Raw genomic sequence first — 16,373 nt, forward strand, 5'->3', positions numbered from 1 at the left:
ATTTTCATAACAGAATTAATTCGCCTTTTAATGGCTAACTCCCCACTCCCAAAATTATCACCACACACACAAATACTGCTAGATAACATGTGTGCACTTTCTTTTTGTTTGAATTCATTATTTTTCCAAAGTAAGTGTACTGTTGCAGTTTTAAGCAAAAGACAAAGGCATAGAATCTCTGATGAAATACCATTGGATATCAATTAAAAAGACTCACAATCGGAAACCCTGAGTAATGCAGTTTAACACCATTTGTTGTTCATTAAAAAAAATAAAAGAAATAAAAAAATCGTTCCTAAAATTGAAATGTACAACCCATATAATTTTATTTTGCAAGGAAAGGAAGCAAAATGTCATATTTATTTCAATAAATGTTATTTAAAAAATATAAATATTTGACATAACATTTCCAATGCAAACAAACATTTAGATTATTTATTTTCACACATGTGAAATTCGTTTTTATTTGGGAAGAGATACAATAAGTAAATTGTGCAGCAAAAAAGGGTCAATCCAAGAAATACAGTGCACATAACTACAATAATCCATTAACGGCTTGGGAGGGGGGAATAATTGTATTTTAACAGATAGAATGCTGATAAAACTTCATCAACATTCTGCCTTTTTATTAGGTCAAAGGGATTTTGAGTATATTTGCGAACAGATATAAGTGCCGCATTTGAAGAAATATTAGCGGCATAATAATAAAATAGCAAAATTCATAATGCTTCAGAATAACTTGATAATTTTGATAATACCAAAACAAGATGAGACACATCTGTAGAAATCTATTATTATTATTATTATTATTATTAGAGTCCTTTTAATTATGAACTCTATAAAGATATACTTAATAAATTTGTATTTTTGTGTTTTTAAATAAATAAACTAGTTTCATTTGGTCACAGATGGTTTTTGCTGGACTACTATAGTCTAACCTAGTGAAAAATAAACTTTCAACATCTTTCTCTAAATCCAGAGTAATTTAATAAAAAAAGGTGGCAAACCTTTTGGCAACTCCTATAGGTAAAGATGACCTTGCTACTGCTTCTGCCTGGTATCTCCAATTCTGGGCCTAGCTCCCACCGAAGAGACCTCAATAAAGGTCGAAACTAGTCTGGGTAGTGGCCAATCCCTTAATGCATAATATATATATCCACAAGGAGATGTGTTTTGCATTATGGGAGATACTGGGATAGCAGTATTGGTAGCTTGCTCCACCTTTGCTACGAGTTGCCTGGTGTTGTACTACTTACCCAGGTAAGATAGTACAACACTATATTCAGTCAAGTTATGGGAGATACTGGGATAGGAGTGTTGGTAGCTTGCTCCACCTTTGCTATGAGTTGCCTGGTGTTGTACTACTTACCCAGGTAAGATAGTACAACACTATATTCAGTCCTGAAGATATTTTCAGGCACAAACTTTGTTTGCTCTCACTGGGATAAAGGATTAAACTAAATAGTTTAATCCTTTATCCCAGTTTAAACCGCTATGTAGATCTATAACTATATAGATCTACATAGCAGCATAAGAAAGGTTGTTTATTAAATTTTGTGTGTATTAGGAAAGGCTTACAAGCTCTGCACGTAAACATCTCCGAAGTCAGTCAGAAAGGTTCAAACAACTTTCCGATGGTCGGCAACTTACAATCAAAAGAAGGCACAGAAGAGAACAAAGAGTGGGCCGAACTTGAAACTTAAGATGAATCATGCCTAATTCTTTGGGGATTACAAACTTCATGCGGGGTCTCAGAGAAGGCATAATAAAAGGGGAAGAGCCAAGCATATAGAGCTTCCCGGATCCAGAAATCAATAGAGAGAGAAAGGGGGGGGGGGCTTTCCCGTTTTGAGACATTGCCAGAGAGGAGCTTCCCAGTTCCAGTCTTAAGAGAAGGCTTCGAGTTGTCGAAAGGAAATGTTCCAATCGTGGAGAAAAGCTTTCAAGCCAGAGAGGAATCCAGGTTGACAATTGGCGGCAATTTGAGTTAGTGAAGGTGGCAGAAAAAGGAGGCAGTCGTCCAGGCATTTTTGGTGAGCCCAAGCAGAGGAGAAAATGCGCGACAAATTACCCGAAGCACCTTCACTCGGAAGTTTTTCTTTTCATCGTGAGAGAATAACTTTTTGCTGGAGCTGTATATGAGTACTGCAGGGTGCAGTTCACAGTCTGCTATTTTCCCGATGAGATATTTCTGAAGCCAGAATTCCTGAAGGAAGCTCAAGATCTGAGATGAGAGAATTGCCTTAGAACCTTTTGTGCAAAACATTTGACTGAATGTGCGATACAGAGCCTTTTGTAAGTTATATACCTTTGTACAATTCTTCTTATAATGTATTTTAGTTGGACAATTAAGATTTAGATTAACAGTAACAAGAAGTGTCATTAAGAGAATCTATTGGCATATTTGAAGTTGATATACAGTTTGTAAAAGTAACTTAATAAAGAGTTAGCTAGGGTTATCTTGAATTTGTTGAAATGCAGAATCTTCCATAGAATTTTCCATACAGTGTGTAAGGCACATCCATGTGTCTTGATGCATCATGTGCATTGCAGGAACCAATGCTATTATTAAAGGCCTGCTGCACAACAGCAGTAGCAATTTCATTCACTTGTTCTCAACTGATTGGTTTGCAACTCTGCCAGGTCTAGCTCTCTTAATGATTCCGCTTCTTCAGAACAACTAATCATTCATCACAGAGCACATGAAGATAGTGGACTTCGTCGACATTTGTTCATGCAATGAAATTCGCAGAGTGCACTAACAAGATTGCAATTGTTTAGAACACTTGTTTGCTAATTATAAATATTTATAAATCTTTCCTCTCCCATTGTTTAATTGACCATACCACCTGAGATTAGCTCTGCTCTGAGATTAACACATTCCTGGATGCTAACAATGTCAAGGTCTTTCCTAATATCCTCGTTTTTTAATATGATATTACCATTGATGCCATCTGTTCATGCCCCTAATCTTTCTCAATACTCTCATATCTGTGGTCTCTAGTCTTTGGTCAAGTGTTTATTTCCAACCCAGCTCTCAGATCCATAAGTTAAAATTGGTTTAAACTCTCTCTTGTATACAGCTAATTTAGTGTTTTGACGAATTTCTCTCTTAATCATGTGGAGGTTTCTGTGGTTAAGAAGTTCAATCGAATTATTTTGGTTTTGTGACCACATTTTTATTAAAAAATACCTTTTTTTATAACTAAACAAGTACTAAAAAACAAACCCGACAAGTTTCATTAGTCGTCAGATGCCATAGGAACAGTGAATATTATAAGCTCCTGGTTTGTTCATTGGGTGATGTGGAGGTTTCGGAGGATGAAGAGATTTTGATATCTTTTCAAGTGGTATCTCTTCATCCTCCGAAACCTCCACATCACCCAATGAAAAAACCAGGAGTTTACAATATTCACTGTTCCTGTGGCATCTGCTACGTAGGCCAGACAGGGAGATCGGGAGAAATCCACATGAGCAAACATCAAAAGGACGTACAAAAAAAGAGAGAACATAATTCTGGTTTGGCATTTCACACAACTTCTACTGATCGTGATGTACTCTGGGACAGAACAAACATGTCCTACATTGATGAAAAATATTTCACAAGAAAATTCAAAGAGGTAGCAAATATGATCACAATTCCTACGCAATGCAACAAAAATCAAGGTTTGATTTTAAATTAAGTTTGGTCAGCGTTTATCAAAAATTTACCCAGTTCAGACCTCGGACAGCGTGATAGTGAACCACAGAATGCGACATCAAATAGCATTGTTTCCAGCTAACACGTATTAACGGTTGTATAGATCTGTTATTCGGTTATTGAATGAACTTTTTTGATGTTCATAATACCAACAAATGAACTTGTTTTTTTCTTAATTTCTTATAGTTTTTGCTTTAAATTGTTAGTTATCTTTACCCCTGAAGATGTTAGTCTGACGACTAATGAAACTTGTCGGGTTTGTTTTTTAGTACTTGTTTAGTTTTAAAAAACCGTCTTTTTTAATAAAAATGTGGTCACAAAACCAAAATAATTCGATGGAATTTCTCTCTTATTCCTATGAGTCTTTTAGAAACTTATTCAGCTACTTTTCCCATTTGGATTAACTGGGCATTAAACAGTATATGCTGCATATGCAGAAAAAAATAGCTAATATTTTTTTTTATCCAGTTACATTCTTAGTACATTATTAATACACTTTCAACATCTTATATAATTATTAAAAAATTTTTAATTAAAATTTTTATTATTATTATTTAAAAAAGTGCAAAAAAATACAGAAAAGTTACTATCATTTGCATTTTATTAGAATTAATCAATTCATTACATCTTTTTTGTTTAGACCTTCAGGAACTGAAGATATTGTTCGTGTATATGTAGAAGCAGATTCTCAGGTAAAGGAAAATTTTGAACATGTATGAAAACAATTCACTTAATAAAGAAAGCTTAGTTGAGTTTTAGTGAAGGTTAAAGAATAATGAGTATCCATTTTTCTGAACCAAAGTAGATCAAAATATTAACTTTTTAAAATGTCAAAGTACCTTAGAAACTTTAGCTTCAGAAGTGATAAGGACTTGCAAATGTGATATCAGGTGTAAGACAAGACCCCACACTATTTACACTCTTACTGATTATCTATATCAGTGATTTTCAACTTTTTCCATAATACGGCACACCTAGACTAATTATTAAAATTCTGCAGCCCATTAAAAATATATTCTTTTCATTTTTTTGATGATTACTGGCAAAAAATAGGCATAATTTTGATTGATTTATACACACAAGAAGAGGGAAGACCAGACACTAATAAATAAATGCTCAAATTACGACATTATTTCTTTCAATTAATTTGTTTTCATATATCTCGCAGTACACCTGAAGACCTCTCACGGCACATTGGTGTGCCTCGGCACACTGGTTGAAAATCGCTGATCTATTAAGAAAGAACATAACATTAAAATTGATATCAGAATCAGAGATATCAAATTTAGCTTTCTACTTTATGCAGATTATGTTGTGCTCTCCTAAACAAATCCAGTGCCAATCTGCAGGATTTTTTAATGAATGGAATAACATCTATGACAAATTTAGTATGACAATCAGCAATGATGAAAATATCAAAACTATGAAAATAGACAGGAACATGGAAAATTAAATACATTCACAATGGAGAACCTATAGATCAAGTAAAATATTTCAATTGATTAAGTATGGTTTTTAGTGAAGATAGCTAATTAAATATGGAAATAGACAATACAATGGGAAAAACTGATGATGTTGGCAGCTGGTTGAATAAATTTATATTGAATGAGAGAAAATAGCCAAACATTAAACAAACAGTATATAAACACAGTGCTGAAACTAATTTTAATAGATGGATTTAAGAGTATGGTTAAAAATAAGACAGGAGTTTATAAAGGACTAGAGGTCACATATATGAAAGCTCTGATAGAAATATGAGGAATGAACAGATTGCATCAAGAACAGAATCATATTAAAAATGAAGATTTTAGGAAGGAGCTTGAAATCATTAGAATTTAGAAATGTGTGAGCAGAGATAATCTAAGATAGTATGATCACTTAAACAGAATGGGAAAGGAAAGGTTAGCAAGACAAGTGCTTGATTCCAAGAAGGAAAGGGAAAATACCCAGATTTGGGTGGATTGATGCAGTCAGAAGTGTCTTTAGAAGAAGAAATATGATATGACAATATTGACTCATTTGAGGAAAATTGTTGACAGGAGATTAGTGTTAATGTAGACTTAATTGTGTAATACTGCCATAGTATCCTTTAAGATTTCAAGTACACATCATCATCATCATCATCATCAAATTCCTGCCATGTACCCTCAAGGGGTGTACAGGATATGACAGTACTACATGAAAAAATTACATCATTACTAACTTCCTATCTACAATTTTCCTCCAAATCAGTCTGTTACTTGTCAAGACTCCAACATTATCAGATCTTATATTTCTATCGTCTAAGGCACTTTGTACCGTATCAATCCACCTATATCTTGGTCTTCCTCTAGGTCGTTTTCCTGCCAACCTGGCAGAGAACACTTGTTTTGCTAATCTTTCCTCTCCCATTCTATTTAAGTGACCATACCATCTGAGATTAGCTCTGCTAACGCATTCCTGGATGCTGACAATGTCAAGTTCTTTCCTAATATACTCATTTTTAATATGATATTGCCATTGATGCCATCTGTTCACGCCTCTAATCTTTCTCAGGACTCTCATATCTGCGGTCTCTAGTCTTTGGTCAAGTGTTTTACTACTGACCCAGCTCTCAGATCCATAAGTTAAAATTGGTTTGAACGTAGTCTTGTATACAGCTAATTTAGTGTTCCGACTAATTTCTTTCTTATTCCATATGAATTTATTCAATTGACTTCCCACGATACCAGCTTTGCTGATTCTGTTGTCTATTTCTATATTTAGTTTACCATCTTCAGTAAAAATTGTGCCTAAGTAGCTGAAATGTTTTACTTGTTCCACAGGTTCTCCATTCACAACACAGTTGACATTTTCAATGATTCTGCCTATTTTCATTGTCTTTGTCTTTTTATTGCTGACCTTCATACCATATCTATTACAACAGCTATTCAATTTAGCCAGAGAATCTTGCAGACTTGTAGCGGATTTATTTAGAAGTATAACATCATCCGCATAAAGCAAAGAGCTGACATTAACATCTCCAATTTTGATATCAGGTTTAATACCACATTCCTTCATAATGTGATCCATATAGATAATGAATAACAGAGGGGATAATGTACATCCTTGTCTCACACCAGATTTAACATTAAACCATCTTCCTGTACTTCCTTCAATTCTAACTGCTGACTCACAACTCAAATAAAGACTAAGTATTGCTTGATATAATGCCCCATTGACACCATATAACTGCAGCGTATTGAATAGCTTCTCTCTTGGCACCTTGTCATATGCCTTTTCCAAATCGACAAAACTTAAATACAGATCTTTGTTATATTCCCATGCTTTCTCGACTATTTGTCGTAAAGTGAAGATCTGATCCTGACAGCCTCTATTTGGCCTGAATCCAGCTTGTTCTTCACCAAGCTTTTCTTCCACAACTCTTCTCAACCGTTTCTCAAGTATACTTGCATAGATCTTGCCAGGAACACTCAGTAGGGAAATACCTCTGTAATTTTCACATTCAGTTTTATTTCCCTTTTTATATATGGGTACTATGAGAGCTCTACTCCAATCATCGGGAATTCGTCCCTCTGTCCAGGCTTTCTGAACTATGCAGTGCAGCCACTGTAAGACTCTTATACCACCATACTTCAGCATTTCTGGTCGAATATCATCTACTCCTGCTGCCTTTCCACATTTCAAGCCTTTGATGGCTTTTTCTACTTCAAGTATGGATATGTATTCCTGACTGCATGCCTGGTCAGTGTTTTTTATCACTGTGCTGTCATCACTGCTTGTTTCATTTAGCAGTTTTTCAAAGTAATTACTCCATACTTCAAGGATATCTTTTTCTCCTGTTTTCATTTCACCTTTATCATCTCTAATTCCTTTTACAGCACTCTTTCCTCCATTCCTAAGCTTCTTCAACAACCTCCAGAATATTTTGCCACCTTCTTGATATTTATTTTCTATATTCTTGCCAAAGTCCTCCCATGACTTTTGTTTAGCTAGTTTTACACACTGTTTAGCTTTCTTACATTTGTCTCTGTATTCTGTAAGAGTAAAAGCTGACTTATTTGCCAGGAACTTTTGATATGCTTTCTTCTTTTCCTTCACTGCCTCTTTAACTTCCTGTGTCCACCAGGGAGTTCTGATTTTTTTATCTTTGCACACAACCTCACCACATGCCTCTCTGGCAGAATCAATCAATGTTTCCTTCAGAGTTTGCCACTGAATCTCCAAGGTTTGATTCCTGTTCTCAAACTCTTTCATTTTCTTTTCAATAATATTTCTGTATTTTAGTCTACAGTTTACATCTGAGAGCTGCTCAACTTTTATTCGCTTTAAAACTTTCTTACATGTTATTCTTTTCAATATGAAATTCAATTTTATCCTGCTCAAGACTAAATAGTGATCACTTCCAATTTCAAATCCTCTGTACACTCTGGTGTCCTGCACCAGGGAGAAAACATCACTATCAACAATAACATAGTCAATGAGACTTTTCTTATTCCTAGCCTCTTCTCTCCATGTGAATTTGTGCACATTTTTATGTTGGAACATGGTGTTAGTAATAACCAGTCCATGTCCTGAGCAGAAATCCAACAGGTATTTGCCATTATTATTAGCTTTGCTCTTTTCTCCAAATTTTCCCAAAATATTTTTGTATGTCTCACAATCATTTCCTACTCTACTATTTAGATCCCCAACAAGAACTAACTTTTCCTTTTTCATTGTGTCAGTTGCTTTTTCTAAAGCCTCAAAAAATTCCTCCACTTCTACCTTAGTAGAACCTTCTGTGGGACCATAGGCACAAATAAGTCTCATTGTCCAGTTCCCCATTCTCATATTTGCCCACATTACTCTACTTGAGACTGACTGCCATTCAAGAAGATTAGCCTCGTATTTTGTGTTGAATACTATGGCTACTCCTTCTTTTCCTTGATTGTTATTGCCTGAATATAACATTTTGTATTTATTGCTCAGAAAGATCTCACCAGTTTTGGTCTTTTTTGTTTCAGTCACCCCTATTATGTCGATCTGGTACTTATCTAATTCCTCAGCTAGCTCCATTTCTTTGCCATTCAGGCTTCTTACGTTGATAGTACCGATCTTTAACTCTGGTGATGTTGAGTTGGGGTTTGTTTTCAGATTTGTGATTTTACTTTCAGATTTCAGAATCTGAAAACAAATCTGAAATCTGAAAGTACACATCAAGAAATTGATAATGTTAAAGATAGGGACTTACAGAAATACAGGTCTTTGGCATAAATTATCTGGTATTGCACTATATTTTACTTGCTAGATAGTTTGAAATGGTGAAAGACCTTATATAAACTCAGAGTATCACAATATATTTGTTGTCAGTGAATACAGCTGTCAATCTTTTTAAAAATTCAAACTCACCATTTCCCAGAATTTTGAAATATTTAGTTCATCCTTGCAATTTAGATTGTGAAATGCTTCATAACATTCTTTGAACAGACTCACAGCTTTGAAAGGATTTGTGTGAAGAATTTCTTTTGTTAGTGCATAGGATCCTGTGGCTAGTAGAAACTCCATGTTCTACAAGACCAGATATCCCATCTTGGAGTAAATGGATGTAATACATATGTTTGGATTGTCAGGTGTCTATAAGATGACCTGTCTGGCCAATATAGGAGAGATTGCAGAAACAAGAATCTGACATATACACATATGCCCAAGTGAACTAAGGGAGAAGTTTGTCTTTCATAGCAGGCAGGATAGAATAAATTGTGTTTACTAGCTTAAAAGTTCTCCAGAAATCTATTCTTAAAAAAAATAAATTAATTAAAAATTCTTTTATATGTGGAATGTAAATTCCCTTGATATCTGATAATGAGCTATTACTAGGAGAGTAATTATACAAGATGTGTTATAATTTGGATGGAAAGTGACCGTTAAGTATCAAATTGGCTTTAATTCATTGCAATTCTAATCTGAGTGCCTTTAGAAGGAAACAGATGACATGTTCTACGTAGATCAGAGGCTTGACAATTTGGAATATTTGTGAAAGATGTTGCATTGAGTCCTAGAAAATGTATCTTCTAAATGGAGACTTCTTAGAAAGAGAAAACTGTCAATTTTTCTCTTGATTGTGTATCCAGGAAAGGAAGAACTTCCTTTCTTTTTTCTAAAATAATGAAGTTCTTCCTTTCTTTTTTCTAAAATAAATTTTATTCTAGAAAAAAGGTTGATGTGAACACATCACTGTTAACTCATAAAACTTTTTTGTACATTCACTGTGATGAATATACAATACATTCACTAAATATAAGTGCTTTATTTTGTCTGTATGTAATTTGCATGTATAATAAGTGCATCGTGTCTGGGTTGCATTATTATTAATAATGATATTTATACATATGCCTTGAATTAACTTACAAACTTCAGTTAAATCTGCTCTTCATTTTCTGTTGGATAAATTCATCAGATTGCAACTAACCATCCATTTCTCATAATTATCATGTAACAGTTTCTGCATACATTTAGTCTTCTCTGAATATCATCAGTTTTCTTCACATCTGTTGTGAAAATCTTAGTAAGTAAAGCTGAGCCATAATACAGTATTCGCCTGACTAAAGAAATGTGTAATGGATGGGTGTCCAACCTTTTGGCTTGCCTGGACCACATTGAGTGAAGAGGAATTGTCTTGGGCTGCATATAAAATAAATAATATAGTTAATGTATATAAGTAACAAAACTTCCTTTATTTTTTAAAATTTTTTATTATAACATTAAAAAAAGAGGGCATTATAAACACAAAACTAGTGAGATATTTGGCCTTGTTCACGTAATGCCAATGCATCAACGTCTGGTTCGATGGAAGTGGTTGCAATTTGTAGTGAGCTCTAAAGGTTCTTGTCAGAAATTTCTGATCTAACTTTACTCTTCATATGCTTTTCTTGAAAATAATTGTTCACAAATGTACATACTACCAAAAAGCGATGACTTGAATAAAGCGAAGTATATTTTTCTCTGGGAAGATAGGTCTTATAAAAATCTAGCAAAGAGACGTGATAAAATTTTTCTTTGAGTTGAATATCTGATTGCAACTCTATACATTCCATTTGAAAATTTGAAGGTAATGTATTTATGTTGACTGAAAATGGTGTCACAAATATACAAAAAATTTGATACTTTTTTCTGAAATCTTGAAACCTGTTTTCAAATTCCTTTATCAAAATGGAAAGAAAGACAGCATAATTTCCACATCACATAATGTTAAAAGTTTAAGATCTTATGGGACCACATTACTAACAGTCCAGGGCCGCATGTGGGCTATGGATTGGACACCCTTGGTGTAATGGCATCATGACTTACTCTTCCGGTTCACTTTTGATTAGCTCCACAAATTTTAAGTTCATCAATTAAAATATCCAAATCTAAATATTCAACTTTTTCTGAAGCCTGTCTCTTCAGCTTATATCCATGTAATATTTTCTTACCAAATCAAATAATATACTTGAAGTTGTTAGCATTAAGTTTTAAACCCCATTTCCTGATGCACTTTTCCAGTGTGTTATCATCCTGAAAAGAATATAAGTTATCTGAATAATTGACTGTTCCACTCAACTTCTCCTAAATCAGCAGCAAAGAGAGATATTTTACTGTTAACATTTGAACCTGAGTTATTTATGAATATATATTTAACAAGGGTCCTAACACAAACCCTGTGATACATCACATCTATAAACTCTGTCCTTTTGAAGACTTAATACCATTTTGTCATCTGTCAGTCAGCCGATATCCCATCCATCTCACTAATTGAGCATCAGTATCTATTTATCACATATTATCATTGTGGAATTTTGTCTGAACCTTGCTCAAATCTAAATAAATCACATCATATCATAGCCATTATGGTAGTCTATTTTCCTATGACCTCTTTATAAAAAAGGAGCTTGTCATGATTAATCTCATGTCATGCTGTGCTGTGCTCAACTGATTCCTGTAAACAATATCCTGGATGCGATTCCTAACTAATTTTCCTCTTGCTTTCTGTTATACTAAAAAGATTTACTGATCTATAATTATCAACTTTGTGATGACTCATCCTGATAAATGGAATAATCCTTGCAACTTCCAATCAGAAGGAACTGTTCCTGACCTCAGCAACTCACTGAAGATAAATCAAAAGTTGATTAATTAACATTTACATACATTTGTTTAAGAACGACCCCCCACACACACACACACCCCGGTATTAATCTTCTTAACAGAGAAATGGAATTTCTTAGAATCTCTATAACACAAATGAAGAAATTTTACAATGGTCGCTTAAGGGTCAAAGCCAAATAATTGGGAGGAGACCCCCACATCACCATATACTACTTCAAAGTGTTTTCTTTATTCTATATAATTATGCATTGTCTGCATATTTTATATGATATTTTTGTCTGTTTATTTACAGATATTCCCATGTTTTTTGTGATGGGACTCTAACCAGTTGTAAGGCCAGAAATAACCTTACAACAGCTTAGGAAAGACCAAAAAATTCAATAAAAGGAAAAAACTTAAGATTTGGGATGATACAATCAAAGAAATAATCAAAAAGAAAAAAGATGCATATAACAAATGGTTAAGCAGTAAAAGATTAGAAGATGAAATAGAATATAAAAGAATGAGAGCCATAGCTAAAAGAGAAGTCAGAAAAAGACATAGAGAATCATGGAACAAATTTGTTTCTAATTTAGAACATGATTTGTATAAAATAAGACCCAATGTGTATAAAATTTTGAAACACTTAAATGCAGATACCAAAGAAAACATAAAATTAAACACTGAATTGAAATTAGAAGAATTTCTAAATTACTACACAGAACTGTGGACAGACAAATATTTTAAAAAAGACAACTGGCAAACAATTAATGAAAATGAGAAGGAAATAATTAAAGAAGAATTAGAAATCAGCCTGAAAGAAACAAGAAATGGAAAATCACCTGAAGAAGATAAGCTAGGTTTCAGAACTATATAAATACGCAGGAACAAGATTCAAAGAAAGATTCTTATTATTTTTAAATAAAATTTACTCAACTGGTATTCCCCCAATAGAATGGAAAAAAGCAATTGTGATTCGTATCTTTAAAAAAGGTAACCCTAAAAACTATAGAGCTATCAGTATTCCAAAGTTGGTCAAATTTGAGGCTTCTAAAGTATTAGGAGTTCAGAAAAAGAGAAGTAATGTTTAGAATGGAAAAGAACATGAAGCTTTTTAGAGGCTAGAGAAGCTGTGTAAGTAATATGCCAGGATAAATTGGATGTGACAGTCAACCCAAGAAGAGAAAGTTGATCTTGAAAGGAAACTGAAACATTATCAAAAATGAGAAGGATGATGTAGGATTTTTCTTGGGTTAATAAGACAGGCTTGAGTTTTTTGGCATTGAAATTTGCTAAGTTGTCTCCCCCATTTGAGGATGTCAGAGTTCAAGTTACTGGTTATGGAAGATCTTGAGGTATTTACATTAGGTTACTGGAGGGTTTATCAAATAATGAAGAGTACTGTCATCAGCGAAGCTGTGAATAGGATTTGAAGTCAGAGAAAGGAGGTCATTGATGTAAAGGAGGCAGAGCATGAATGAGAATACAGAACCCTGAGGAGCACTCCAGCATTGATGAAGAAATCTGATGAAAAGAAGCCATGTGCCATTGCACACAATGAACAGCCAGTTAGGATTATATATTTTTTATATTTATATATATATATATATGATTATATATTTTACTTTTATATATCATTATGCTAAAATAATACTTACTTGGCATTAAACGTATTCAATAACCTGTCTGCTGAAAATTAGTAAAATTGAATCACATTATTATTTCAGAAAGCTGCAGATTCTTTAGCACATGAAGTCAGCTTAAAAGTATTTGAACTAGCAGGTGGTGTAGGACCAAAACCGGAATGTCCAAAATAAAGATACAGCTGATTATAATACTTTTCAGTGGCCTTAATCAATGTACTTATAAACAGACTGGTTGATTACAAGCATGATTCCTTCTTTTATGATATGTTATTTTGATTTTAATGTAGATATTGTTAAGTTTTAATTGTAATGTTATTGAAAAGTGTTAATTGTGAAATATTTTTAATAAATTGTTGATTTTTATTTCATTATACATTTTTTTGTCTTCTTAATTGTGCTTTCTGGATTAACCATGTATATCTTTGTTCATCTACTTGCATAATTTGATATAAAGAATAACTGTAGTTCAACATTTCTCGATCCCTGTGATATTAGCTTCCTTGGGAAAAACAGTTCAAACTTTAAACTCAAAGCCCAAGCATTAGCAAAGACATGGATACAAAATGTAATTTAGTTAAAAAAATGATGCATATCAATGCTGGAATTTTTTTTAAAATTTTTTTTTTTATTTATTTTTTCTGTTTTTGTTAAATTTTTATACTATGGTGCATGCACAGAATGTGAACCTTGCTGTTACTTTGATGACTGATATTGTAATTTATTCAATTATGATGATAATTCTGATCTGAGGATTTATTTATTTATGTAGCAAGTTATTTTTGTTTATAGAATACATGATTTAATGTTACATAAAAATGAAAAGATATCATAAGGGATTTTTATTATATGATTAAAATGGGAATTATTTTAATATCTTAATCTCATTCCACTTGTAAGAGGTTTGATTTGCTAGAGGTTGTAGGGCACTCCAGCAATCAAAATAAATTTAATGGATATCTATACATTGCTGAAATTGCATGAGTCATATGTTTGCTTATATACAGACAACTTTGCTGTAATGAGTAATACTAACAAATTTTGGTAACTATGCAAATATTCTTAATTACTCAGGTGGCTCTTGGAATAGACAAAAATGAAAGGTGTGACTTAGCATTTATGACCACCTGTATCAGATTACACACTGGCTTATAAACTAATCTTGTCCTTTGGAATCATCCCCACACTACCTATCTCCCTCTCCAATGTCTACCTTTGGCCCTCCTCCCTCACTTTACCCAAACACTGCCAGAACTGTAAAATAAATTCTTGATTTCATACCATGTTCTAACTCAATTCTTGAGTTAGAACATGATGTGAAAAATGTATAAAAAAAGTGTGTAAAAATTTTTTTCGTCCTCTTCAACAGTATCGACATTGTGGAAGAATAAAGATGTTTGCATATCAGTACTGGAAAACAACATAACTGAAACCAAAAAAATTTACAAAGTGCAAGCTTATAAAAGTTGAAGCATTGCTTCTCAGTGCTGGATTCTCAATAGACAGTTTGAATTTGAAGGTTCAACCAGAAAAAATTGCTAAATAATTTGGATCCAAATTTTGTATGTAACATATGGTTGGCTGGATCGATTTAAAAACTGACATAACATCGTTTATGCAAAAATTAGTGGATAATCATGATCTACTGATCCAATAATGGCAAATGAATGGATTGACTATGTTTGGGTAGAAATCAAGAAATGCATTGAGGAATAATTTGAGAAATATCAAAGTGAAATCATTACAGCAAACATCAATTTTAAGATTCATAAATAAAAAAAGACTAACTGAAATTGTGTTTATTATTTACCATTGTTTTTAATTACAGAGAAATAAACTGAGTATTAGCGTATGGTTTTAAAATTATGGAAAAATGAATTGTATTTAATAATATTAAGTGCATTGTAGTTTATACAAGAGCCTTTGTAGCTCAGTCAGTATAGAAGAAGCCCTTTGGTCGGAAAGACCTGAGTTCAATTCCTGTTCATGATCTGAGGAACCTTTATCAGGTTTTTTCGACTAAAGGTGAATCAAGCAGTCTCAAATGGAGGTGGAGAGTTTTTTCCTCACAGAAACTCTGATTGACTATCAGTGGAGACTGGGAAGTTCACTCTCCACTGGTAGCCAATCAGAGATAGCTGTTCCAAGACACTAAATGGCATCCAGTGAAGTGCTGACATCTCATGCTCTATCCCTAACATTTTATTTATTGTCTGCTATAATGTGGGTTATAGGGTTGATTTTGTTTGCTTTATGGGGAGAAATACCCAAGTTTCCAGGAGAAAAAAAAATCACTTACCCATGTTAGATATCGACCAAGCATCCCTATATTCGACTTTTATTTTGAACTGGTTTGTTCTCTTCAGAAACCAGGTATAAGCTTTAAGAGAGCAAAAATTCTCTTTCAATACTAAAAGGATTCCAAAGTTAGTTATATTTTTTCATAATTTAACTCTCAGTCAATGCATAAAGGTAATTAATAAAGAAAGAGCCATATGTCTTCATTTCATGGCTTAAATTATATAGAAATAGTAGATATTAAATATCCAACATTAATTCAAAGCCGAATGTATGTGTAATCTGTGGAAGTTTCATAATTTTCATTTATGAAGAATACAACTCTCTAACATTGGATTGCATTAGTATTGAAATGGGTTTCTACCCTATCTCTGAGGGGAGCCAACTAGTTCAAACAATTCTCAGGCAAGTGAAATCTTTATGAAATGCACTAACAAAAGGGGAATATAATGCTTGGGCAGTGATCATGATCTTTTAAGTAGTGCGAGCTATGATAACTGTCAAGGATTGTATTGTCATAAGCTCTCTGGTCAAAATTACAAAACTTAAGTACATTCAGCTTTGAAATAACATTGGATCTTTAATATTCACTATATCTATATAATCATTAAATGTAATATTACACTGTAATATTACATTTAATGTTT

At 33.2% G+C, this 16,373-nt stretch overlaps 1 protein-coding gene across 2 annotated transcripts in view; it reads left to right on the forward strand.

Moving 5' to 3' along the window:
- nst (phosphoglucomutase 3-like protein nst) overlaps positions 1-13,802 on the forward strand; it is a 188,276-nt gene extending 174,474 nt beyond the window's left edge. For both annotated transcript variants that reach the window (XM_090394875.1, XM_090394884.1), the window contains 2 exons: positions 4,341-4,392; positions 13,513-13,802. In XM_090394875.1, coding sequence (XP_090251001.1) covers positions 4,341-4,392; positions 13,513-13,602 — 142 coding nt within the window. In that variant the 3' untranslated portion in view covers positions 13,603-13,802. The remainder of the gene's footprint in view (positions 1-4,340; positions 4,393-13,512) is intronic.
- Positions 13,803-16,373: the final 2,571 nt, after the last annotated feature.

Source organism: Typopeltis vanoorti, chromosome 1 (assembly GCF_054136105.1).
Source record: "Typopeltis vanoorti isolate ZY-2024b chromosome 1, IOZ_Tvanoo_1.0, whole genome shotgun sequence".
Classification (NCBI taxonomy): Eukaryota; Metazoa; Arthropoda; class Arachnida; order Uropygi; family Thelyphonidae; genus Typopeltis; species Typopeltis vanoorti.